This window comes from Fusarium fujikuroi, chromosome FFUJ_chr06, assembly GCF_900079805.1.
Source record: "Fusarium fujikuroi IMI 58289 draft genome, chromosome FFUJ_chr06".
Lineage (NCBI taxonomy): Eukaryota > Fungi > Ascomycota > Sordariomycetes > Hypocreales > Nectriaceae > Fusarium > Fusarium fujikuroi.
Window position 1 is genome coordinate 1,293,454 of NC_036627.1, and position 26,814 is coordinate 1,320,267.

At 49.0% G+C, this 26,814-nt stretch overlaps 7 protein-coding genes; 4 read left to right on the forward strand and 3 right to left on the reverse strand.

The window, feature by feature from the left end:
* Nucleotides 1–2,103: 2,103 nt before the first annotated feature.
* On the forward strand, nucleotides 2,104–3,970 carry FFUJ_05746 (related to major facilitator MirA; the record flags this gene model as incomplete). XM_023578992.1 has 3 exons in its annotated part: nucleotides 2,104–2,309; nucleotides 2,361–2,974; nucleotides 3,027–3,970. The coding sequence occupies 3 exons, from the start codon at nucleotides 2,104–2,106 to the stop codon at nucleotides 3,968–3,970; spliced, it is 1,764 nt and encodes a 587-aa protein (XP_023431907.1).
* Nucleotides 3,971–4,593: 623 nt separating this feature from the next.
* FFUJ_05747 (probable phenylacetyl-CoA ligase) lies at nucleotides 4,594–6,617 on the reverse strand (the record flags this gene model as incomplete). XM_023578993.1 has 7 exons in its annotated part: nucleotides 4,594–4,926; nucleotides 4,977–5,311; nucleotides 5,359–5,619; nucleotides 5,672–5,831; nucleotides 5,883–6,248; nucleotides 6,293–6,528; nucleotides 6,578–6,617. 7 exons carry the CDS (start codon nucleotides 6,615–6,617, stop codon nucleotides 4,594–4,596), a joined length of 1,731 nt encoding a protein of 576 aa, XP_023431908.1.
* Nucleotides 6,618–8,215: 1,598 nt separating this feature from the next.
* FFUJ_05748 (related to aspartic-type signal peptidase) lies at nucleotides 8,216–9,868 on the reverse strand (the record flags this gene model as incomplete). XM_023578995.1 has 3 exons in its annotated part: nucleotides 8,216–8,482; nucleotides 8,535–9,610; nucleotides 9,661–9,868. The coding sequence occupies 3 exons, from the start codon at nucleotides 9,866–9,868 to the stop codon at nucleotides 8,216–8,218; spliced, it is 1,551 nt and encodes a 516-aa protein (XP_023431909.1).
* A 1,558-nt stretch (nucleotides 9,869–11,426) lies between these two features.
* On the reverse strand, nucleotides 11,427–12,584 carry FFUJ_05749 (related to F1F0-ATPase complex assembly protein (ATP12 protein); the record flags this gene model as incomplete). XM_023578996.1 has 2 exons in its annotated part: nucleotides 11,427–12,226; nucleotides 12,281–12,584. 2 exons carry the CDS (start codon nucleotides 12,582–12,584, stop codon nucleotides 11,427–11,429), a joined length of 1,104 nt encoding a protein of 367 aa, XP_023431910.1.
* A 660-nt stretch (nucleotides 12,585–13,244) lies between these two features.
* FFUJ_05750 (related to coatomer gamma-2 subunit) lies at nucleotides 13,245–16,215 on the forward strand (the record flags this gene model as incomplete). XM_023578997.1 has 5 exons in its annotated part: nucleotides 13,245–13,320; nucleotides 13,386–13,696; nucleotides 13,752–15,069; nucleotides 15,120–15,932; nucleotides 15,983–16,215. 5 exons carry the CDS (start codon nucleotides 13,245–13,247, stop codon nucleotides 16,213–16,215), a joined length of 2,751 nt encoding a protein of 916 aa, XP_023431911.1.
* Nucleotides 16,216–21,939: 5,724 nt separating this feature from the next.
* On the forward strand, nucleotides 21,940–22,839 carry FFUJ_05751 (uncharacterized protein; the record flags this gene model as incomplete). XM_023578998.1 has 2 exons in its annotated part: nucleotides 21,940–21,980; nucleotides 22,038–22,839. The coding sequence occupies 2 exons, from the start codon at nucleotides 21,940–21,942 to the stop codon at nucleotides 22,837–22,839; spliced, it is 843 nt and encodes a 280-aa protein (XP_023431912.1).
* Nucleotides 22,840–24,821: 1,982 nt separating this feature from the next.
* On the forward strand, nucleotides 24,822–26,469 carry FFUJ_05752 (uncharacterized protein; the record flags this gene model as incomplete). XM_023578999.1 has 3 exons in its annotated part: nucleotides 24,822–24,892; nucleotides 24,944–25,469; nucleotides 25,822–26,469. 3 exons carry the CDS (start codon nucleotides 24,822–24,824, stop codon nucleotides 26,467–26,469), a joined length of 1,245 nt encoding a protein of 414 aa, XP_023431913.1.
* Nucleotides 26,470–26,814: the final 345 nt, after the last annotated feature.

Below are 26,814 nucleotides of genomic sequence, written 5' to 3' on the forward strand. Positions count from 1 at the left end.
GACTACAGTAGTTCGGATATATTGCGATATTATTGGGAGACTATTTACTGCTCCCGGGCGCCAAGAGTGTCTAACTCTACGACAAGGACTTCTCTGGCCCACCACAAGGAAAATGTCACCCGGACGGTCGGATTTTGCGATGCTAAAGAGGTCCGGGGTGCATTCATTATGTCTGGAACATCAAAAGACCATTCATCGGGTGTGATCCTGCAGAATCGGCCTATCAATCACCGGACCCCCACATGAGTACGACAAAGCAGGTCGAGAGAAAGGAAGATATTGGCCAGGCAGCAGTCAATTCGATGCTTGACATCCACAGTGGATTCAACCCAGAATCGTTTTTGTTCCGAGCCTTCGGTGAGCAAGAAAATACTGGACCTTGATGTAAGGTGTCAAAATAAACTCGGCAAAAGATATCCTAAACTTGGTAAAGATGCCCTAAATTCATGCAAATTTACCTGAGTCTTTTTGTCACTTAGAATCAAGGTCCCGAGTTTTCTTTTCTCCTCTAGTGAGCCACATTACAAGCTCTGGATGGAGGGCTTATTTCCAGACTGGACGAAAGGCTTGCCAAGACGTTGAACCGGACACCAAAGGCCCCAGTAAGGAAAGGAATTTGCCTCAAGTCTCAATCTTTGAGCCACTTGACCATCGACTTCCTTTTGACCGGATTATCAACAGCTCTATCAGTGAATCTGAGATCAGTCAGACATGCTTTGGCCTGTCTCTGTTTATCTTCTTCAGATTGATAAGGAGAATGAAGAGAGCACCAGTTCCACAAAGCCTAGAAACCCAGTCCAGGGCTAAAAATCATGCTTCGGAATCCCGTGTTAGTGGCTTACCCATTTTCTCTCCGATTGCCTGATGCCAAGACTATGGCTCACGACCTTATTTACGCCAAAAAGCGCCTCTGTTGCCCTTCCTGGGTCGAAATGACCCGGAAACTCATCATGGCCAAATCGGAGTCTGGCTTTTCTCACTATCGACCGGCGCCCACTTACCGGGAAATAATCATATATGGCCCCACGGCTTTTTATGTGGTGCTGCGTTTCTTTAGACGCTATAAACGCGCTGTTGGTTGTTGGTTGTTGGCCTTACGATCGATCTAATCTGTGTCGTTTTATATGACAAGCGACATGCAACGGAACCCTGGACCAACCGAACCCTTTGGCCCTTTTCTGAGATAAAAGCTTCTATAAGCTTTCCTTCACATGCTTATACTCGGAGAAGGACGGGTGAGATTGACATGCCAACGCTACGCCGCACGCTGGAAGGTGAAGGGCGGCCAAGAGGTGCGATCTTCGGTGCTGATGCTGCTTATCAGATTATCAGATGATCAGATATGCGACTAGCGCTGAAAAACTTGCGTTGGTGTTCTTGGGGGTCAACGCCAAACGGCGCCATACCGTACCAAGCAGTTGGAGCGACGCCATTCTCGGCCAACTCACCCCGGTCGATGGGCGGATAGCTTCTGGAAATAAGCTTCATCCAATGGATGATGCTCTCGACGCTGCAAGGTCTCCATTTGGCACATCTGCGGTGCTATTCCCAAGAGTTAGACTCGTAGGGCCAAGCAAATAGAGCGTGGATGATCGGTGTTAGTGCGTCTTTTTCTCGCCATCCCAGAACCAGGGACGTCTCTGTAGCGAGAGGGTTCGTCTCGAACAGGGGCTTTCTGCCGTTGATTGTCCAGGGTCGCAATGAGCTTAATCCTTACCTGGCTCATGGCAGACTTACCGCAGCCAGTTATAGGTGGGCTTAGGAAGCTCACCCATCGGAGACCAGTTACCGTTTTAGCCTTCCGAAGGATTCACTCTATGAAATCTAGCCATGGATGATCATCGCCTATCCCGTTCTCAATTCTCGCTCTAGTGAGAGCTTCCAATGCAGCCAGAGTTGCAATGAGCTACGATCTTGGCCTGGTAGGGCAAGGTACTTAATAGGTGCTCTCCCCCCTTCGATGCGACCTCGTGGTCCCCTCATAGGTTGAGCAATCGTCAAGCTTACTTCTTTCTTTCTTTCTTTCTTTCTTTCTTCCCTCGATCCATTGAGCCGAATTGAGCACCTCCTCCCTTTAGAACGATTCTGGCATCTTTCGTTCCAATGGCGACTCATACCATGAACGGGCCTGAGCCCGTCAACGAAGTGTCTGTCCCAGACATTGAGAAGGCTCCCGCCAACAACAACATCATGGTCGATGAGGATCTCAAGGACTTCTCCGATGATGAGTTCAAGCAGCAGGGTGTCAAGAAAGCCGAGGCCATCACCAGCGTCTGGACCAAGAAGATGCTGATTGCCACATTTGTCTTGTAAGTGACTAGCTCACCTTGCTATGACTATACTGATCCTGTATCTTCTAGTCTGTTCCTCGTCTCCTTCGTCGATAGTCTGCTCCAAAATGTGCAGAGCAACCTCATTCCATACGTCACTTCAGCCTTCGCTTCACACGGTCTTCTCGCCTCAACTGGTATCGTAGCCTCGATTCTGGGTGCCGTCTGGAACTTGACCCTCGCCAAGATCATTGACATCTGGGGTCGAGTCTGGGGCTTCGGTGCCATGGTTCTCCTGATTGTTGTCGGTATGATCATGAAGGCTACATGCAACAGCGTCGAGATGTATGCTGCTGCGCATACGTTCTACTGGGTTGGCCATCTCGGTCTCATCTATGTCATTGACGTTGTCGTCGCTGACACCACTACTCTCCGCAACCGATTGATCATCATGGGTATCAACTACACGCCTACCATCAGCTCCACTTTCGCCGGTCCCAAGATTGCTGAGCTCTTTTTGAAGAACGTCAACTTCCGATGGGCTTTTGGTTCGTTCTGTATCATCCTGTTGGCGTTCTGCATTCCCGTCATGGTTATCTTCATCATGAATGAGATGAAGGCCAAGAAGTTTGGCCTTGCCCCTGAGAAGGTACACAACCGCACTATTTGGGAGTCCTTCAAGTATTACTTTGTGCAGTTCGATGGTGAGTTTACTCTTTGTCCGCTTTGGACGCACAGTATCTAACCTTATTCTAGTTATTGGCCTTTTCCTGACCAGTGCCGGCTGGGCTCTACTCCTACTCCCTTTCAGCATCGCTGCTACTGCTCCCAACGGATGGGCCACAGGTTACATCATTGCCATGCCAGTCCTTGGTGTCGTTCTCATTGCCAGCTTCGTCGTCTGGGAGAAGTTCTTCGCCCCTGTGCCTTACTTCCCCTTCCACCTACTTGCCGATCGCACCATCTTGGGAGCCTGTCTCATCTATGGTATTATGTTTGCCTCTATCTTCTGCTGGGATACCTATTACGGCTCTTACTTGCAGGTTGTTCACTTTGAGAGTGTCACTACTTCTGGTTATATCCTCAACTCGTTCTCTCTGATGGCTGCTTTCGTTGGACCCTTCGTTGGTATCGCCATTCGATACCTGGGACGCTTCAAGTGGCCTTCTTTCGTCGGTGTGCCTTTCTTGGTTCTCGGTACCGCCCTTCTCATCCATTTCCGTCACCCTGAGACTGCCGTCAACTGGCTCGTCATGTGTCAGCTTTTCAACGGTATCTACAGTGGTATCTGGTCCTTGACTGCTCGTATCGCAGTCATGTCTTCCGTCAAGCATCAGGATGTCGCCGTCGCTCTGGCAATCTGGGGTATGTTCGGCGGTATCGGTTCCTCCATAGGTGTGGCCATTGCTGGCGGCATCTGGACAAACATGCTACCCACTGAGCTTGCCAAGCAGCTCCCAGAGTCTGCCAAGAACATGACTGCTACCATCTATGGCGACATTAACGTTCAGTTGTCTTACCCTGCTGGTAGCCCTGAGCGAGACGCTATAATTGCTGCTTATGACTATGTGCAGCAAAAGATGATCTATGCTGGTTGCGCGTTCATCCCTCTCTGCGTCGTCTGCCTCTTCATGTGGAGGAACATCGACATCAAGGAGAAGGATGCTCAAAGCAAGCAGGCCAAGGGCATGGTCTTTTAAGAAGTCTTTGAGATAGACTCACGGAAATATCTCATGAAAAAGGGGCAGGGGGTCTTATGAGTCCCCAGGCAAAGAATAATGAATCGGTATAATAGAAAAGTTACGTTCGCTTTATAGTCATCTCAGCCAGACTTCATTCCATACAATGCAGTCGTCTAGTGCTTTAATGAATGCTCAGCCTTGCATCAATGTGATATCACGAACGATTCTCGAAACTGCATTAATGCTGATCTATAGTCTCTTCAGCAAGTTTCTTTATTTAACGATGGCGTCAGTCCGATGTACAGGATTAAAACACGTTAAGTAGGTTTCATGGTTCCCAAGAGCACATTCAGTGAGCAATCGTCAATTGAAGAGCGTCTCGTTCATTTATGAGTTTAATTCCATTTGGCAACGATCTTACTCGTTCTGTATTCTCGATTGAATCTGCTGATCATTGTGATTTTCTTCTTACGGTTGGCATGTCGCTGTAACCATGAAGCCGGGATTCAGTAGCATAGGCTTGCCGCAAGGTCAAAGATATATGATAAGTTTGTTAAGTTATCTAACAGTCATTAATCGCTCGACTTCCTGGCAGGAAGGGCATGAATTTCCTTCTCTTTCTTACACTATGCACCATATCATTACAGCTTAGCTCCCTTCTCCTTGCGGGCCTGCTTCTCCTTGTCTCTCAATAGACGTCGAAGGATCTTGCCACTAGGACTCTTGGGAATGATCTCGATAAACTCGATGCCGCCCTTGAGCCACTTGTGGCGCGCCTTGTGCTCTTCGACGTGCTTGTTGATGCTTTTTGTGATCTCCTCGTCGGACTTGCCCTTGGCCTCAGGTGCTTTGACAACGAAGGCCTTGGGGACTTCGCCAGCTCGGTCATCAGGGACTTGAATAACGGCACAGTCGTCGACGAGAGGATGGGTGAGAAGATGAGCTTCGAGCTCAGCTGGTGCGACTTGGTGGCCCTAAGAGTATGTAAGTAAGTGAGCAAGGGTGTTAAGGTGGTGAGGTTGACCTTGACTTTAATAAGCTCCTTGATTCGGTCCACGATGACAAGATGTTCAATGCCCTTGGGTGACTTGCGAACGATGACCTCGTCACCTGTTCGCATCCAGCGTCCATCGCTGTGGTTTACAAAGGTCTCAGCTGTGGCCTTTGCATTGTTGAGATATCCCAGAACAACACTGGGGCCTTGGACGTAGAGTTCACCAGGGGTGTTGTATTCCGTAACCTCTTTGCCTTCAGCATCGATAACCTTGGCCTTGATGCCAGGAAGAAGGGATCCAGAGGAGCCGGGATCGATATCGAGTTCAGTAGTTGATGAGACTACGGGTGACGTTTCAGTGAGACCTACAAAGTTAGTGACGAGACACGACGCGTCATTGAAGGTGACATACCGTAGCCTTGGCAGATATTCCACTTGGGCCAGATTTCATTCAAGCCAGAGATTGTTTCCTTTCCAAGGGGGGCAGCACCGCTGAAGATGAAGCGGACAGAGCTGAGGTCGTACTTTTGGCACTCAGCCTTGTGGCTTAGCATCTGGACCATGATGGGAGGGACGAGGGCCATTTGTTCGATCTTGAAGCGCTGAACAGTAGCGAGGAACATCTTGAGCTCGAACTTGGGCAGAATGACTGTCTCATCGCCATTGTAGACGCCTTGTTACAAGTTAGTTCGGTGAGACGTGGGAAGAGGGTGAGATGACATTACCCCAATGAGCGACTGGGACGAGGCCGTAAATATGACTGAGTGGTAAGAGACCAAGCTGAACCTGAGTGTCGACTCCCGCTGCTTTTCGGCCCTCTGCGTTTTGGACTGTCATTTGCATAACGTTTGCGATCACATTGACGTGAGTGATCTCAACCGCTTTCTACGATTTGTGAGCCATTCATTCACTTCATCAATATTCAGTGCGACTTACGGGAAGACCTGATGTTCCACTGGAGTAGCATAGATACGCAACCTGCCTCAAACCTTGGCCTTTGATCCAGTTCAGAGGCTGAAGTTCAGGCGCATCCTTGCCTTCTGCAATCAAGTCATCAATTGACTTGAAAGGTGACTTGGACTCGAAGCCGGGTACGGGTAGAAGAAAGACACGGTCCTCAGGGATACCGACAGCCTTGGCGGCAGTGAGAGCAGTCTCGAGAAGAGGAACACAAGTGAAAAGGGCGTTTGCGCCGGATGAGCGAAGCTGGTGCTCGAGTTCTGGGGCAGAATATGCGGCACTGGCGGGTGTGACGATTCCGTTGAGACGATGAACAGCATGGGTCATGGTAATGTAGTCGATCTTATACGTTAGTTGGAATTTTGTGTGACTGAGCTCAAACGTACAGTGTTGACTGAGAATAGCGCCACTACTCTATCCCACTCTGTTCCATCGTGGACATCATAGCCAAGGCGTTTTGCAAGAGCACGCGCGAGAAGCTTCTCACGCTGGATGACCTCTTCTGTGGTGTACGTCTTACCAGAGATACCGCATGTGAAGGGATTTCTGGACTGAGCAATAGGTTTGCGAGCGTGCTTATCGCTGAAGATGAAGTCCGGGATGGTGATTGACTCGGGAGGTTCTAAGGAATGTGAGCAGAGGGGCTGAAACCGACGACAGGGTGAGTTTACCGAAGGGCAGGCTAACCGAGGGAGGAGGATAGAAGACCATCTTGAATAGGGATTAGAGAGAGGGTATTCAGAGGTTAGAGAGAAGAGGAGAGAATGAGGAGAATAGAGGAAAGGAGATGGGGGAAAAAGATGAGGAGCTGAATATGTACTACGTAGTTGGTTCCCTGCTTCTCTCTTCTCCTTGTCGCTTCGGGGCCTCCTCCAAATCTGGGGAAGACCCAATTTAGCGCGGTTTGATTCCCACTATCTCCGCATTACACCAATCTTGGCCCTATTAGCTGCGATATCAAGACCTCGGTGCCAGCCGAGGTATAGGAAATAGGGTCGTTGCCATGGGGTTACGCTGATCATGTTTTGGGGTCAAAGCTGAAGTTGAGGTGCATGTGACTAAAAAATTAAGGTTGACAGTATTTCTTGGTATTGGTATTTTGAGCTTAGTAGCTTCTGTATGTCTTCTATCGTTGCAGGAATTGGGGTAGAGGAAGTGGACCATATCTTTGATGCCTCGGTACGTGGCTTGCCTAGCATTCCGCCCTAGTTCCGCAATGTCCAACGTCTTCCGTCTCGATAAGGAGCGTTGTCCCTCGATGAGAATTCATGTATAACCATAGATTACGACTCTATTCACGGTGCTATGTAGAGGGAAGAAGCTGCATTGTGCTATGTGAGCAACTTATATCGCTAACTTTCCGTTGGAAAGTCAAATTAAGCTCAAGCAAGCTTACCGTTGCACGTTTCTACCCGCGTTGACGTCCACCAGTCAGGATGAACTCAGATTGCCTAAAAAGGCAGAGAGAATGTTACCAGATACCGAAATTACTCATCAAGAGCAACTACACACTTGATTCTGGCTACTGATTACAGACTATCGTATACTGTTTTTCGTGTGTTGGTGAGATTGACTTCAGCGCCCTGGTTCTGTTGCTTCTCGTCATAACGACTTCGCCGACTGGAACCAACAATTCTCTCAGCTTTTAATCCGATCAGAGTTGAATTTGTCGCCTTTTGCTCACCGCCAACAGCTGTCACCCATCAGGATTGCGAAATGGGGTCACGATGTAACTCTCTGAGTCAGAAATCTCGCACCTCCCTGGCGATGCACGACAGCCTTGTGAGAGCTTCAAGAGAGATGCCATTCATCGACCTTCGCGATTCTGCATTCTACAGCAGAGCGCCGACGTTTCTCAAGAAAAAGACTCAACAGACTCCCGCGATTGTGATTACACAGACACGACCATTTCTTGATGGATACAGAGTGTCTCCCGAGATATCCGAAGTCTTCCTCCCGCGTTGCGCAAGATGTGGCTGTCAGCTGTTGCGGCACCACGAGCAAAGCACGTTGATCCAACACGACGGGTACACAAAAAGTCTACAGGGAAGAAATTCTCCGAAAGTATCTCCCGATCGTGAAGCCATGGCATGCTGTGCTCCCTTTCTACTGAACACAGCATACACGCGATGAGGCCCAGTACAGCTGAGGCAATTTTCAAGTCACGCAATTCGTGAGTCCAAGGTGAGAAAATGCAAAGACCAAACGCCGCCGTATGCTTCATGCTACGCATACCCTAAATGCGGTCTATCAATTATAATCGTCATGTCCAAGAGATGTCATTAAAATATGTACAACCATATCCCCCACTATAGCAAGTTGACTCCGAGAGCAAACCCGCCAATGACAGCAAACACCCAGCTGAGGGGTGTAGGCTGCCATGCGGCATTGTCATCGTCATCACCGCCACTACCGGCTCCGGCAGTGACTGTGACGGTTGGTCGACCGCTGAAGGTCTGTGTCGTCACGACGCCTGTGGCACAGTCGCGTTCGAAGTCGGGGCATGAGGTGATGGTGTAAGTGGTGGTGTACGCGGAGGTAGGGAACGAGCCGCCTGTGCCAGTAGCAGTAGCCGCCTATCAAGGTTGTCAGTTAAATCACGCAGGAGTACGAGGTGTCATGACTTACACGTCCAGTAGCTGTGATATCAGAACTCTTACACTTGCCAGTCTCACTGGGCACAGCGTCAGAGCCAGATCCAACAGCAACAATGTCCTCATCACCACAATCAGCAGCCTGAGCGAGATGGACCTCCTTGTTGTCCCAGTCGAAGACAAAGTATCCGGCTCGCAGAACAGAGTCACCAAGAATCTGCTGGTCGCTGGTAGGTACAAGACCAATGTAGCACGTTCCAGGTCCAAGCTCAAGAATAAAATCGCTGAAGGCAACTTTGATGATCTTGTCACCGAACCCGAAATCAACTGTGCCATCGAGGTCGCGATTTTCACAGTCGGTCATGTAAAAACCCTCACCATCGTTCTGAGCGTCGAGAGCCTCCAGAATTGGTCGCGCGACCGACATGTGCATACGAGTGAGAGTCGTTCCAGAGTCGAGCATAACGTTGGAGTCAGAGCTTGAGACACGAATGTCCTCTGTATCACCGCTAATGGTGACGCCGAGGCTATCCAACTCAACGGCGAGACGGTACTCACCACCCTCACCGCGAATGATAGGGCGAGTCTCCAGCTTGCCAATATACTTGCTGCGATCAATACCGCCGTAGATCAGAGCACCCTCGGTATCATCCGAGTGTCGCAGATCAAGCGCGAACACACGACTGTTGATAAGTCCCTGGTCAGCCATGGAAGTGAGCAATAAGCTATAAGGCTCATCGCCGTCAAATCCAGCCCTCAGATCAGGCGCAAGACCTAGGATACCCTGTGAGATACCATTGCTCTCGACCAAGACACCGAAAGTCTGGTTTCTCAACTTCGAGTCTCCAAATGTCATGAGATCTGTATAGTATCGAATCGTCGCAGATGTATGCGTCGTTGAGTCGGACGCGTCGCCATAGTTGAGCGTCTCGCCACCAAAAGGACCGATGGGTGGTGTCTTTGACTTTCGAGGGTCATATTGCCCAAAGTCAAGACATTGGTTGTATTGAGTAGCGGATTGAGCTTCTTCGCAGTCGGGGTTTACCCAGAGTTCGTTGGAGCCGGTATCGAGAAGGACTGTGACTTTTTGAGGAGGAGTACCGATTTCAACTATAGAGTATTAACAACTGTAGTTGATTATGAAGAACACGGTGACATACTGTCTGTCGCATAGAAGAAATCTTTGTTCTGGAGTCGGACGGCGATAGCGTCACCGTCTTGACGCTTGTCGTGCTGCTTATCCTTGTTTCGCTCCACGGTACCAACGTGCATCGACAGATAGCCTTTACCGGCCTTCGATCTCGGGATGTTAACGGCGTCAACGCTGCCGAGCAGAGCCGCGGCTGTAGTTATCGTGGTCCACCTCATGATGACTTCTGTGGTGTTGTTTGCAAAAGGCTACAACGGTTTCTGGCAACGTCCCCAGGGGAAGAGAAGAGAGGCTGCCTCGTCTTTAAACTAACAACTCCAAGGCCCCCAGTGGCGTTTTCCCTGCCTACCTCACCCCCGGGCTGCGCCTTGGTTGGTGGATGTGCTAGGATCTAAAGGGACGGAATTAGCGGGATGTGCTTGGCTGGTGGTCTTGGCTTTTGCTTAGACAATGGGTAATACGGTACGGCTGAAAAGTCCTTGACGTAGGGGTTTTGGACCTGCATAATTGGGCTTTGGGGCGTTGGTTTGCGCATAAGAAGGCTCTGTTGTGTAACGTGGTTCTATTCAGAGCATGTCTTCTACGTAGTGAGTCTCTCTCACTAACTAATAAGACAACTATTATTTGTCTCTGTCGAACAATGCCTTTCTTCATGTTTGAATCAGAGTGCCAATTCAAGGCTCGCTAGCCCCCCCATGTCTCAAGTTACAGGCGTGATCCATTCAGCTTGGCTCATTTATCATGACTCCGCCTCTCTACCTAGCAACCAGGCTAACCCCAACCAAGCAGATCTTCGGTCATTTCCCAATGAGACTCGCCTTCTTCCCGATCACAAGAAAGACGGCAATCACTGTAGTGCCTTGGCCAGTTGAAGGATGCAGTAAGAGGGCTAGCCTTTCAGCTTAAAAATCAGAAGAGCAGGCGGCTTGCGCGGCCTTTTGTAGTGGATGATGTCTTTGAAGCTCAATCGGGATTAGGGATCTCAGCCTGTGGCGATTTCGCCTTGGCTATGCGCCTTGTGCCACAGTTGAAAGAACGACAGCAACGGGGCATTTGGTGAATGAGAGAGGGAGGCTTGGGAGAAATACGATATGTTGCATTCTGCATGCTTATTATTGTGAGTCGCATAAAAGTGAAACGTTGGATGCAAACGAGTGAAGCGATTGGACATGCAATCAAGCTTGACCCTGCTGCTTGTGGAAATTAAGCTCACGGAAGCCGATTCTTGGTTGCAAGAATTAGATGATCGGAAGTTTATCTACAGTAACGTTCGGTGATCTCCCACCTCATTTCTCAAGCATATCCTAGCCTGCCACTCGACAATTAGAGTTTTTACCTGAATGCACTGGCGTGTGTCGGTTTCACTTTATTTGGGCTGATGGCTCTCAGTTGTTCGCGATGCCGATGTAGGGTAAGACACCATGACTTGTTTTTTAAGATTGCATTGGTGATGAGCAAACCATGTACAACGACGTTCGCGCTTAATGATACGCAAGCCATTAGGCTGCAATTCTCAATCGGCGGCCTCATGGTAATTTGCTGTCGCAGCGTGTTCTTGGAGACAGATGGGGGCCATGAGCAGGCGTACTGAGGATTAGCCAACGACTTGATGGAAGTTAGAGACTTCAGTCAGGGTGAGAACAAAAGACAGGTGATCCTCAATACGGTCAATTTTGTGAAATCAATCTAAAGTTAGTCCAATATCTTTTTAACTAGCTGGTAATTTACAGGTCGTTATATGTTACAAGTCATGCCATCTATCCAGTCTCATTTTATTTATGCCTTCAAACCTGTGCCAGACACCAACAGTGCAACGCTGCCCAGCTGTCTTCTCACATCCTCCTTGTTAACATCATGCGTATCCTCGACCTCTCCCCACTGACCGGTTTGCCAGTCAACTTCAAGACTGGTAGCAGCAGCGGCTTCTTCAACACCAAACTTCTTACCAGGATTCAAATGACCCCTTGCGACCGAACCCTCGGTCCACTCAACAACGAATCGTGCAGCAGCAATAAGACTCTTACCAGCCAATGAGGCACGCTCAAGTCCAGCAATCTCAAAAGCATCGAGACCAGTGATCCAGCCCTGAACAATCTCACGAACTCCAGGCGCCTGTGACTGAGGCAAGATGGAGTGGCCGTCAAGGACCGGGTTGATGGTGACGCCTGGCCAAACATGTGTTGTCAAGAAAGACACAATCTCCTCGGCTGTGCGCTTCTGTACATCTCGTAGCGACTCTCCAGCTTCATTCTTGCGATCGTGTGCGCCTGCAGGAGGGTTCCAGCAAAGAATGGAATCGGTATCGAGGTATCGTAATAATGTTGTAGCAATGGCATTTCGAACCTCTGAAATTTCACCTCCAGTGGTGTTATCGGCCGCAGCGATGTCGAGAGCTCGGCATGTAAGACTTGTAAGAGGGATCAAATGATGTCTTGTAGCATCTTGGGCAGAAGTCAAAAGATCCCATTCGAGAGCGAGAGCGGAAGCAAGGTCGGGCTTGGTGATGGGAATTCGAACGACCTCCTTTGACACAGGATGTCTCAACGGTCGAGTATCGAGAAAGACTTGAAGAGCACCTGTATCTCATCAGCATACGCTTTGATGGTGGGGTAGAAAGTATTTCGACTAACCGTCAACTTCCTTCACAGAAACATCCTTCCAGAATCGCTTCTTCAAACCACCGCCTCCCTTTCCAGAACTAGCATTTCGAAGCTCCTTAGCATTCTTGAGCATCTCAGCCTGTCTTCTCCGCCTCGCAACTCGCTGATGGACATTTTCGGCGGGCTGGATCGGCGGCTCAGGTGGCGGGCCGGTGCCAACCACTGGAGCGACATTGGCGGCCTTGACAGCGGTCGAGTGAATTGGACGGACAAAGGCCGGGCGCTGGACGAGCCGAGGCGCAATGCGAAGTGGTACTCGTGTTACGGACTTCATTCTGGGCGACAATCTGGGTTGTGGATTGAGGTTGAGAGAATGAAGCTGGGGGATTTAAAGATGCGACCCGGAAAATTGGGTCCGGCTGGAAGTTCGGAGTGGGTGGATGGATTCAGGGTCGACATGATGTCACTTTTTGAGGTGAGAGCTATGGAAAGGGCCCCGGGAACTCTTTTTTTGGCATGTAAGTATGATGATAATGGTATATTAGGCAGTATATAGTAGTATTCCAAGCTGTTATGATACCTTAGACCATCAATGTAGGTTTAAATGAACATCTGAAAGACTGCGGGTACCTGAAGCTGCAGTGCTCCATTCTCCAGCAGCAACCTTGCCCAAGGACAGTGGCCATACCAGGGACAATGGTATATGGAAATGCCAATTATATGAGAGATGAAAAGGTAAGAGACATAAGAGAAAGCTTAACCACTGTAGAAGACCGAAGACTCAGCAATTGAAATTCTACCGTCAACTTCAACTGAAGTCAATGCCAAAGTTGACACGAATCCCCGTCCGATAAGGGGCTGATAAGATCACGTGATGCGGCACCACTCATCCCTGAAGCGTAACTGCGACGTGGTGATTCTACCTTAGGAGCGCCTCGACCGCAACCTCAAGTCTCCCTCGACCAAACCTTTCACCTCAACCCAGTTGCCCAACATGAGTTACGGCAAGAAGGACGAAGACGCCGACCTCGGGCTGGTCAAGGTTGACCGAACTCAAGTCTTCCAAGAAGGTCCGTCTCCTACAATCGCCTTATTCCTATTCAACCCCCCACAGTCAAGCTAAATAGTCCAACAGCACGACTCTTCAACAGCTCCCCTATCCAGCCTCGACGATGTCGCATTCTACTCACCAAGATCGCTCTCCTTCTTTACACGGGAGAGAAGTTCCCCACCAACGAAGCTACAACCCTCTTCTTCGGTATCTCGAAGCTCTTCCAGAACAAGGATGCCAGTCTCCGACAGATGGTCCACCTTGTTATCAAGGAGCTTGCCAACTCAGCTGAGGATATTATTATGGTTACCAGCACGATTATGAAGGATACTGGCGGCAGCACCGACGCTATCTACCGACCCAATGCCATTCGCGCCCTCTGCCGTATTATTGATGTAGGTTGCGTTGAGGACAGGTACACCGACACCCCTGGAAGCTGACACTGTAAAGGCCACGACCGTGCAATCGATCGAACGAGTTATGAAGACCGCAATTGTCGATAAGAACCCATCCGTATCCTCTGCCGCCCTCGTTTCCTCATACCACCTCCTTCCCATCGCCAAGGATGTTGTCCGACGATGGCAGAGCGAAACCCAGGAGGCCGCTGCCTCTAGCAAGTCCTCTGGTGGCTTCTCCCTGGGATTCTCCACCTCAAGCAGCCAAATTCCCATGAACCACTCGACCATGTCGCAATACCACGCTGTCGGACTCTTATATCAGATGCGCATGCACGACCGAATGGCCCTTGTCAAGATGGTTCAGCAATTCGGCGCTGCTGGTGCTCTCAAGAACCCCGCTGCTATCATCATGCTGGTTCGACTTGCTGCACAGCTCGCTGAGGAGGATGTTTCATTGAGGAAGCCCATGATGCAGCTCCTCGACGGCTGGCTGCGACACAAGAGCGAAATGGTCAACTTTGAGGCTGCTAAGGCTATCTGCGACATGCGAGATGTTACCGATGCTGAGGTAGCGCAAGCTGTCCACGTTCTGCAGCTGTTCCTCACCTCTCCCCGCGCTGTTACTAAGTTCGCCGCTCTCCGAATCCTCCACAACTTTGCCAGCTTCAAGCCTACCGCCGTCAACGCCTGCAACCCCGACATCGAGCTTCTCATCTCAAACAGCAACCGATCCATTGCCACTTTCGCCATCACCACGCTCCTTAAGACCGGTAACGAGGCCAGTGTCGACAGGTTAATGAAGCAGATTTCCACCTTCATGTCCGAGATTACCGACGAGTTCAAGATTACAATCGTGGAGGCTATCCGCACCTTGTGCCTCAAATTCCCCAGCAAGCAGGCTGGTATGCTCACCTTCCTCAGCGGTATTTTGCGCGATGAGGGTGGATACGAGTTCAAGAGGGCTGTTGTGGAGAGCATGTTCGATTTGATCAAGTTCGTCCCTGATTCCAAGGAGGATGCGCTTGCCCACCTCTGCGAGTTCATTGAGGATTGCGAGTTCACTAAGCTGGCTGTCCGAATTCTTCACCTTATCGGTCTTGAGGGTCCCAAGACCGCTCAGCCTACCAAGTATATCCGATATATTTACAACCGAGTGGTTCTTGAAAACGCCATCGTGCGAGCTGCTGCTGTCACTGCCCTCGCCAAGTTTGGTGTTGGCCAGAAGGACTCTGAGGTTAAGAGCAGTGTCCGCGTCCTCCTCACCCGATGCTTGGATGATGTTGATGACGAGGTCCGTGATCGTGCTGCCCTTAACCTGAAGCTCATGAATGAGGAGGATGATGAGATGGCAGCTCGATTCGCCAAGAATGGTAAGCATGGATTAACGACTGACTGTGGAATACGGCTAATGCGCAAACAGAGAACATGTTCTCTCTTCCCTACTTCGAGCAGCAGCTTGTCCTGTACGTCACATCAGACGACAAGTCAGCTTTCGATAGTCCCTTCGATATTGCCAAGATTCCTGTGGTTACTCGGGAGCAGGCCGACGCTGAGGACCGATCCAAGAAGCTGATTGCCACAGCCCCTACACTCAAGGCTCCCAAGGTTGGCCCCACCAAGCCTACTGGAGCCGAGGCTGTTGCTTCTGCTTCTGCTCAGGCTCAACGGTATGCCCAGGAGCTGCTCGAGATCCCGGAGATGAAGGAGTTCGGCAGTGTCCTCAAGTCTTCGCCTGTTATCGAGCTTACTGAGGCAGAGACTGAGTACGTTGTCAGCTTGGTCAAGCACATCTTCAAGGAGCACATTGTCCTCCAATATGAGGTTAAGAACACCTTGCCCGACACTGTCCTTGAGAACGTCTCCGTTGTCGCTACTCCCGTAGACGAGGAGGAGCTCGAGGAGGTCTTCATCATCCAGGCTGAGAAGCTTGCGACTGATGAGCCCGGCAAGGTCTATGTTGCTTTTAAGAAGGTTGGCGGCGAGGCTTCCCTACCCATCTCCACCTTCTCCAACGTCCTCAAGTTCACCAGCAAGGAGATCGACCCCTCAACAGGCGAACCCGAGGATTCCGGCTACGATGATGAGTACGAGGTGGCCGAGTTCGACCTTGCTGGCAGTGACTACGTGATCCCCACATTCGCTGGTAACTTCAGCCACATCTGGGAGCAGGTTGGTGCTTCTGGAGAGGAGGTTACAGAAACCCTCCAATTGAGCGGTATGGAGAGCATTGCGGGTAAGTCGACTGCTGAGTTCACAGAAGACATGATACTAACAATTTTACAGACGCTACAGAACAACTTACAAAGGCTTTGTCGCTCCAGCCTCTCGAGGGTACCGATGTGCCCGTCAACCAGACCACCCACACACTCAAGCTTCTCGGCAAGACAGTTGGTGGAGGTCGGGTGGTTGCTAACGTACGAATGGCTTACTCATCAAAAACTGGTGTCACGACAAAGATCACGGTGCGAAGCGAAGAGGAGAATGTGGCTGCGCTAGTCATCGCGTCGGTCGCTTAGAGATGAACAACAGAAGCAAAGCGGGCGTTGAAAGGATCATGATGTATCGAAAGCCTTGTCTTGGTTTTAGACATACCGTACAAGTGTGGCAGTAATGTGATTATTTACGATTCGTTTCCTTGTCCTGGAATCACGATTGTCACTTTGCAGGGGGTTAAAAGGCTTGTAAAAGTGATGAGGGGGATTATTCATTGGGTGGTTAGAGGAAAGCGAAGAAGGTATAAGAGCATGTTTTTATCGGAGCATGGTTGTTGGGGCCATGTTATTTGCTGCAAAAAGATGGAATTTACCTAGTCAAGCCTGAGTCTGATATGTGACTTGAAGTGAGGTGTAACAATTGTATACAAGCAAAATACGGGACATGTAGCTTGTCTTGAAACCATATGCTTCCAAACTCTTGACCAGCATGTTGGTGTAGCCCAGCCTGTCTGAGTTAATGTTTGCACGTGGTGGTATGATCTTGATGCTTGTGGCATCTGCTGGTGACACAGGTTGCTGAGCGAGTGCATGTTCAAGTCATAGCATTAGGCTATATGTGTAGCATATGATTGCGCACTTATGGCGAAGGTGGGTTAGTATGCAGACTCATGTATCTTTTGCTTTGTGTTTGTGTAACTGTTCTGTCTCCGTTTTGGCTGAGTGAGAGTTGCAAACGAAGACAATGCTAGCACGCTATCACTCATGTTAGCCCAAGTTTAGGCAACGTCACAGAGAGGAGGACGGATTGGAGACAACAGGCAATTAGAGAGTAGTGTGATATACTGCGGCTACTAACGTTGGTATCATTGAGATGTTGGTGTTGGCAGAGCAAACGATTAATTTTATTGCTTCGTATAACAATGGAACAGGCGAAGGAAGAAGCACTTTGCCGTTTGGGGCATGTTTTCCATTTGGCACGACGGAAGCCAACATTTCATTTTGGCAGAGATTTAACATAATTCTCGGGAGGACATGAGAACCCCCCTGATTCCTCTACTTGGGGTCCTGAAGCATATATATCTTTTTTCTTCCCACTTTCATCCTCCCACTTCTTTCGTTTCCCTAAGCTGTTTTCAGGCCCCTGACTTATATATACTCAAGTGTATAGTCATACGCACTTACAGATAGGCAATGTCTCTCTATTGTTAGTCTATATTCATCACATTGGCACTGGATTCAGTATCTGGCGTTGTGCTGGCGCAGTAGGGCCGCCGTTTTTGTTACGTATGCCTTGAGAACTGACAGTAACTGAAGGAAATTGTAGACGAGACTCTGGTGTATTACATAAACGTGAGAAAAAAGCAATCACCTTTATCATGATAGAGTACTTTGTCTCTTGTCGCTATGTCAAAGCGTCCCTCATGTCTTTCCTCGTCGGAGACAGCAAACAATTGGGGCCTTTCGTCACGATTCTTGATCGTCAGGGTTAGTAGTCGGTATGATAAAGTCATTGAGACGACGGAAGATACGAATATGGAGGGGCATGAATGTGTTCTAGTATAGATCAAGTGGGTGAAGAGCGAGTCTGCGGCTAAGTCTGCCACCTGGGGCACACACGTGCTTTCGGACCTTGGCTGGCCGGATCACGTTGACTGGATATCTTTACTTGACGGTGAGATGAAATTAACTCATCTCACTATTTCCTTCATTCATGTGTGCCTGTCATCCTGCGAGTATATACAAGAAGGGTATGTTTCTAGTATGCAACAATCCCAAAAATCTAGGTTGCGCTGGCTAATGTATCAACGCACATGTACAGAGAAGTCTTGAACTTTTTCTCAACTGGACAAAGATCCCTCCTGGAGATGGAAAATGCATGTCTCTCTTGTAGTGTGGTGATGATGTCTTCAGCCACACACTCTCAGTCCTGGGAATCTCGGAAAGCTGTAAGAGACAAAGAAAGAAACGCATTGTTGGGCGTATGGACTTGATCTGAAACCATCCGAAAGCCCAGAGCTCCCTTACCTCGAGCCCCCTCGCAGCTCTACATTAAGCAAGATATGATATGCATCTTTTATTCAGACCTGGGAGATGGTGATTACCAGGCACTGAGTTTCAGGACGTAGATCCCAGAAAGAAGACATGACAGCCGCGGCAAAGGACTTTCCCACCAGGTATCGACTCATCCCCCAGAAAGCTCCTAACCGTGGGATCTAAGCATGGTGTATCCTTCCAGAGGTGCCAACACGCCAGGACCCAAGAGCTAGATTCGAAGCAACGCTCTGGGACAAGGTACTTTTGAGGAATATATAAGTGAAGGGAGTCTCGATTTTGAATTGAGAGGTCCTCCCACACTCTTTGCAGGAAACGAGGAGGGCTATATATTACTAGCGAACTGAAAGACGTTTCTTAGCCACAAAGTAATTGATAACCGCCCTCCATATATGTGAATATCGCTCACCCATTGTTCTTGTAGGACCATGTACTCCATAACATCACAACCCTCGTCAGCGCGGGAATGCTTTACTTACGATATTTGCGTTCTGCATCACACGTACATCGAACCGCCGATGCTATTAGAAAGACTGACAGTACATCAGCCCCTGCGAGGAGGAAAACATAATTGGCGATAGTGGCAAGGGCCTTCTTGCAAGGAGGAAGCAAGATATAGGAGACAAACCCGATTTCTCTGCTTGGCTTTGGGCTAGCATTATTCTTCTACTGCAGTTAGCAGACCGCCTCGAAGTCTCACATCACCACTGGTAGAAGGGAACTTCATGCCCCTAGAGAGCAAAAACGCATCAAGAGAAAATCCTCCCAGCAAAGAAGTAGGGGCGAATCAGACCTGACCAAGGAGAAGCAAGGACTCACCCAGCTGGTAGTGCACATTCCACCATCGTAAAGGGCATAGAGGAAAAGTCTTACCATAACTTGCTGTAACCTCTCAGTATTCGAGAAGCTGGCATGCATGTGGAAATGGAAGCCACTAAATATATGACTACGGGAAAGTCTTCGGCCCTTGGTCAAGAAGATACTCTATGCACTTGTTCGCCCAAGGCCGCAATAGCGGCAGCGGAGTGTTTCATCGCTGACTGAGATGGTGTATAGAGCAAGTAATGTGATTCTCCACCAAGAATCTGTTGGGGAACCTTTCAAATACTGACAGCAAACTTGTGTGAGTATAGCCAGAGCCAATACCTGCCTGCCCCGAGTCCTCATTGCTCTGGCACAACTCTTAGTACCCGAGAGAAGCCTTGTCGACACGTTTAATTTTCCAGATTGTCTCGGTCTAAGGATGTAATCAACAAGAAGATGCTCTCAAGATTTGCGTCTCGCAATAAGATGGTAGGCGTAGTCCAATGGCAAAAAGTTCACAGGGCTTTCGAGACTCAGGGGTAAAGGCGCTCGCAGGAATTCCGTCAAAAAGAACGGAGCAATCAGCCGATCTGCATTCGAACCAGACTGATGACGCTTCAAAAGTTGATTGAGGCAGAACTGGACTTGAGATATGCAGGGATCTCGATGGTTGGCTTGGAACAACGCAAACGGAGTGTTGACGTTAAGGAGAAACGGTCTTCTGACGGCATTTTTCTCTTGGATCAGTGGAGCGTTTGGTCTGATCGCGTTGAAGCTTGCAGAAGAACTATATCCTCTGTCTCGAATCTGGGATGGGCTTTGAAGGGTAGTTTCATAAAGTCGGTGAAGACATGGTTGGGGCGGGAACTTTGAGGGTCATGAGGGATCGTCGACTTTGATCATAAGGAGGATTGTGGCGATGCTAGCTATACGGACACCGCAGGTTAGCGGTAGTGCAACTGGGATGGTATAATAATGAAAACTTGACGGAAATCTGGCTGCCCAGCGTGATGAGAAGAATACAAACCGAACCCCCGGCATATTAGCTGCCGCTAAGTATTTCCGACGATAATAGAAGTGTTCGCCCGTGTAGTTGTGCTGCTGCAAGGGTGCACTTGAGGGCAAAGAGGAGTGTTGCAAGGTCCCTGATAGCGTAGTGACGTTGATAACTAAGTGTGTAGGTCTCGGCATGGGAGCGCTCAACTCCTGAGCCTTTTTGACTTTGAAGCTATTGGCTGTTGTCGTTAAATTGTCAAGGTGATAGGCACGTTCTAATAGCGGTAGTCTTGCAGGAGTCTATGGCATCCAGCGGTCGAGCGTCCCCAACTAGGTCAGCCCTTGAGAGTGTCAAGACAGAGCTGGAGTGTTGCCTCAGTTCTAACTAGGCCCACAGGACGGACTTTTCTTCCATTGGGGGCAGTTAAGGCAGTAGTTTAGTGGTCTCCAAGGTCCAAAGGACTGTCTATGACTAGCTCAGGGGCCATCCATGGCAACTCGGTGCTTCGAGGTCGTCTCCTGGGGTGCGCTCGTCTCACCTTACAACGAATTGCTACCCGAGGAGGGTGCTTCAAGGTCAATAAGAGTTGGAAAGACTGGTGGAGAGGAAAGAAAAACTCCTCTTGGCGGTCGTATCGATCAAGATGGCGTTCCCGCGAGTTGAATACTTGCTAACGCAGTGCTGCTGAAGGGTTCTGTAGCGCTCTTGTCAGCAAGATGGTATCGACGTAATCATAACTGAATAAACAAACAAGAAGTCGAACAAAGGCCCCCGAGAGACCAAAATGTGTGGGGAGGAAGGCAACAATGAATAATTGATCGTCTTGCGAGGTATGCTAATTTGGCATGTAACACAGCGGTTTTTGACAAAGCGCCTGAAGACTTGGAGCATGTCTAGATCTTCTCGAGGCGTCAAAGGTACTGTGAAAGAGGATATTGGATCTGTGGCAAGCTGTAGCATCGCAGTTGACGGGTTAGTAAGGTCTGATGCTCCCGGTGGCTAAAGACTGGCTAAGAGCTTCAGGGGGCCAAGTGTCGAACCGTCACTAACGAGTTCTACTGCTATGATGTTGCGATTGGGGAAACAGTGTGATAGATGCGAGATCTAGAAGCGCGCTACGCACCGAAAGCACGTCGATGACTTGGGGTAGTCAGTTACTGCGTACGAGTTGTAGATACCAGAGGGAACAGCCAGTCAGGGGCTGGAGTATAAATGCATACGAGGTGTTCATGGTTATGGCCCCGGAGAAGAGAGTGATAACACGCGTGATTTGAAGGGCGAAGCGCGTGTAACGCTTGTCGAATGTCAGCGTTGTCAGCGTCACTCGAGGGCAACGATGCACAGTCGAGTCACGGACGTGTCTGCTTTGTTCCCTGTCGACACTGGTGTCAAGGGATGATAATGCAAGGCCAAGACGAACATTATGAAGGGACGACGAGCTGCGAATGAAGATTGGGAGACGGGGTGGTAAGATATGTTGGAGTGTATGGAGGGGGATGATAGAAGAGAGCACACATACATATTCCTGTGAGGACATGGGGCCTATAGACAAGCACTCAGTGCTCATGTAGGACGCCTTTAGAGGGCCAGATACCTGAATTGCAGAAGAGTAGCGTATGAGCGTCTTGTTTAGGAGGCCAATGACGGTCCGTTAGTGTGGTGTGCCTTGTAAAAAAGGTCACCAGGGCACCGATGCCTTTTTCGTCACACGTCAAATCTCACTACCCGCAGTATATCAAAACATTTCTCTCGAGTTCGAGCTTCTTCCCCTCTCTCCTCTTTTCACCCTCAAAACATTCTTTGACTTCCGCTCGAAGTCAACTTCTCAGCGTTACTGCAACAACAAACAAAAGCGTGAGTGTACCTTTCACTTCTTCTTACTCTTTGTTTCTTTTATTTCCGTGTGCTCAAGTTAACTTAGGTCCCTGCCTGCACTCCAAGGCGCAGCAAACATGGATGAACCTGGACCTGCACAGCGACTGACTGGCGAGGGGTAAGTCGACACTTCTATCAACTCATGTCAACAAGTACTGAAAACAGATGTACATAGGGCCAAGATTTCCATCTACTTTGGCTCGATGGCAGGAGGTGAAATTGGCCCTACTGTCGAGTACGTCCACGCTGAGGCAATTCTCCTCACGTGCCCTGAATTTCTCAAGAGAGTTACTAAATGGGGTATCATTTCGCTTCCATTCGCTACTTCGGAGGCCATCCACGCCATGATCCGTTTCTTCTACACTGGAAAAGTCCCATTTCATGAGGTACACAAGTTCACTCTCCGCCCGGACATCGAACAGGCTTATGATCTTGCCATCCATATCTACTCCCAGGCTGTCTACAGCGATATCACCAAGATGAAGGACCAGGCAACCGAGTACATGACGAGCCTCTTTCCGTATATGGAGCCCTCCTACATGCTGGCCTACTCACACAGTGTCCTTGAACCTCTGTACCCCGAGCTCAACTTTGAGTGGGTTGCAGCCCAAGCGGGATTACCCTACTACGCCAATGACAAACTCATGGACGCCGTTGATGCTGAGCGTAAGGAGGATATCAAACGCTTCAGGGCGTCTGTCGCTCGCCGCGAGGCTGCCTGGGTCAAGATCAACCGAGAGGGCGAGGAGGAGGAGTCCGTTGAGGAATCCGAGGTCAAGGAAGCAACCGAAGTCGAAAATGATGTTGCCGTCGAGAGTGAAGCTGAAGACTCCGAGGCTGAAGAGACTCACGGTGAAGCCGACGCTGGGACAGACGATGAGTCGTATGACAGCAAAGGAAAGCTGAAGATCATTGGAGCCGATGGCTTGATCAACCTCGACCTGGCCAACTACCCACCCGGCGTTTACCGCTGGTAAGCCGCAACGGTCTCTAACGACGGAGATTTTTGGAACGACGGACTGCGGAAATGTAACGATGAGCACGATGAACCGATGGACATGTAGTGATGGTTGCAACAGAACTGACTGGTATATGGGGGTGAAATTTGTCAGTATGTGATCACGAGGGGTTGTGGGAAGGAGTCTTACCCATGTAATTTTAGCTGAGAGTATCCCCCGAATACAGTACATCTATGAACCTATATAACTTGACCACGTTGATGCTTTGTTCGTGCGAATATCGGAAAGGTGAAGTAGCGTGGGGTCCCAGACTCCAACTGCTGTGATCTCTTTCGCGGCGACGGGTACAGCGTTGCGGCCAGGCAGCAGATCTAGAATATGGCCGCTGAAAGTTTTGGCTTTCTGTTATTTTACATTTACAGAAGACCTCGGAGATCTTACAACCATCTCGGGAGATTTGCTGTGACAATTCTTTCACAAGATGATTGTAACGCAAAAAGGGAGTTCACATCATGAGTAACAAGTTGCCTGTAACTCCTCGATTGCGAGAGCAAGATGCATCTGAACGGGACGATACCTACCGAGAACTATGTATCTATTGCCTGGAATTATTGTGCGTCATTCTTGTGAGGAAGAAGCTTAGTTTCCACTACCTGCTATCGAGTGCATTGCTGGAGCCTACCTTCGGTACCTTACTACTGTCAAACACCAGAGGCATGCGGGAGAAAAACCTCGAGTCATAACAAGCGACGTGCATTAATTTACTGATTGAAAGAACGCAAGAGTGCCTCAGTGACTGTGTCTTCATTGCGGCATACTTTTGCATTTATATGGTATTAGTTACATAACATCAACGCAGCAAACCTCTTACTTCACACGACTACTCACCAGGATAGACGTTTGCGAATCCATGAAACCAAGGGATGGCAACCCCAACTCAAGTCTCGAGTAAATTTCCTACCTTCCATTCAAATTGACTAGAGTGTCCGAAGTCACATGGGTTTGCGAGTCACCTGAGGCAGCAATTGGAATTCAAAGCAGATGAAGTGATTGTTTGGGAATTGCTGCACGTGACTACCCTTTTCTTGGATGTCAACAATCAACCAGGGGCAATCACAAGGTACAAAGGGTTTAAGTTTGCCTTAGTCAACACGCCCATGGGTTTCCTTAAACAGTCAGTAACGGCAGTTCTCTTGCAGCTACGGCCATTGTTTCACTGACCCCACGAAATGAGAGGTGATGTCTATACGCTACGGTGCCTGGAAATCTCATGTTGGATTGCATGATTGTATATATCTGATAAATGTTTACTCGGGAGTCTGTGTCATTGTACGTTGTCCATGCAGTGTCAACTAGGTACACTAGAAGTGGTGGTTGGTTGACACTTGGCTGACACTGTATGATGCAGTCCTGGGCGTGACGCGCTGGAATTGAATTATCAAACGGCTCAAACTCGCCAAAGACAAGTTTCTAGGAGCAATGGGTACCTTGTAAAAGAACATAAGAGAAGATTAGTCGGTGTTGCTAGCATAGTTGTTGCACTTGACGGCTCCAGTACGCATCAAGAATGGATTAGTAAATGAAGCATAGTCTAGAGGAGTGTTCAACTTCTGATCTGCTGAACGGAGCAAACCAGAGCTAGCGAGCAAATGCCACTTGTTTGGTGACCGAAACCCTTGAAGTTACATTCCAGATGTTCCACGCCATCGTGAATGCGTGATTGGTCCGTATTCTGTTTGTTTGCTTGCGTTTGTTCAGGACCCACGTCATATTTGCCAGACACTGACTCCCCGTTACTGATAATCTTTTCTCTCATTTCTTTTCTTCATCTATTTTTTTCTTAGTTTTTACTCAAACGACTGGGTTTCATCTCTAAATTCCTTCCCCTCGTGAACTTTCTCATACCAGTCTCATATCATATACCTGAGCACATCCATTACAGCATATATTAAAACACAACAGCTTGTCACCATCGTCCTTGAGCGCATATGAATCTCGAAATGCCCGGCTGGTGGGGGTTTTGGGGCCCGAAGTTGCCTGATGATGCTCCTGAGAATAGACCGCTTGCCTCGTGAGTAGCTCACCATTGATCTGAACAGTTGGCAGCTAACTTATCATCCAGACGCTGGTTCGGGCCCAGTAGAGCAATCGACTTTGACCATAAGCAACTGGTCCATATACCGCAAGCAGTCCTAGAGGAGCATCCGGGCTTCTTGGCACTGTGGCGGGAGAGGGACATCCTTTTCATCCCCAACATGCCCTATCATGTGGCCCATGTGTTGGTAAACTTCTTGTACACGAACAAGTACGAGAACCTTCGTATCGGTTGTAAAAGTGGGATCGAGTCGGCCTTGACCGACTTTACCACAGCTATATACGTCTACAGTGCATGCGTAAGATACCAACTGCCTAGACTTCAAGTTCAGGCTGGCGAGCGCATTGCCATATACGGGGACAAGATCCCATTCCTCGAAATTATAAAGAAGCTTTCCGGATCACAGTTCACCGACATGAATCTTAGCGGAACACTTTACGATTACATTTGCGACCGAGCAAGCGCCGAGAACGCCAGCATGACTGACACATCCGCTGCTGAGATTAGAGCAGCCATGGGAGGAACCATGGCTAGTGTCTTATGCCAAAAGATCGTCAAGCTTGAGGCGAAAAGAAGCATCTGAAGGAGACCCTTCGAAAATACTGAAGACGAGTCAGCGGAGATGTTTCTGTACGAGCTGCCTGTTGATGTTTGCCCCTTATTGAGTCAGAACAAGTCGAGAATTTGAGATGTTCAGACGACGGTAAAACCTGATGGAGGTAGGGTGTCAAGTGTAAGATAGTAAGAAGTAGTATAGCTACAAAGTATAGGCCAGCTAAGTACCGATGTTATTTGGAACTGAGTGAACAAAATTTTGTTCTACGTTCCACTTGCTTCCTCCTCCACATCTTTCTTATGCGACAAGATTTCCCATGGGTCTCTCTGACTCACTCGCAAGACTCTAGCTGGTGCCATCTAGTATCATAAAGTTCAATCACAACTGCTGGGTTTCCGTGCCCGAAGACATACCCAAGGACCGCCCGGAATTCCTCGCCTACTGGAAAGGTCAAGCAACACTAGACTTCCCGGATATTCCTTACCATGTCGCCCATGTTCTCCTTCAGTATATATATAAAAGGGAGTACCAGAACCTCAAGGCACATGGTGCTTACCAAGAAAGATGTGCCAATGACTTTTGCACAGCAATCTATGCTTACAAGGAGTTGGAAAAGCTGGCTGCAGGAAGGATTCGGAGCTACGGAGACAAAATTACATTTGTGGAGATCATGAAGCCCATGTCGAGCCCTCCATTTTCCAATATGGAGATAAAAGGCCTGCTTAACAATGACCTCTGCGCCAAAATGACTAGAGAAGGCGCCAGTATGACTACACAAACAAGGGCTGAGATCGAGAAGGTTATGGGGAGTACCATGATTTCAATACTCTACCAGCGAATTGTTGGACTTGAGAGAGAGAGAAAGGCAAGCTGCAAGAGACTGTCCACAGTCTGCAGCAAAAGCAGACAAAGGGCTCATCTCGCAACAAGTCGAGATAAGACGATGGAGTTCGATGTATGGATTCCGAGTGGAAGTATCGGTGTGTCATATGTATGAAGTCAGGATGCTACATGGACAGTTGCCACGATATGGGTAGGGTATACGATCTGTGGTAGAAGCTGACGTCGCGCATGGCAGTAAATCCATAGTATATCTCTATCTAGAGCCGAATATTGCAAAATGCATACGTTACACCGAGTCAACTATAAAATCGAAGTGACATGTTTTCAGTAGATGTGGACAGGTCTGTTGAGATAAATCACCCACTGTATAATTAAATTAGGTATAGATATTAAACAGAAATGGTGGCAAACTAGAAGAGAGTTGCGTAGAATCGGGAAATGAAGTAGGATTGACATTTGCACTGAGGTTGATGATGACAGTTTTTGACAGGGGTCCTCC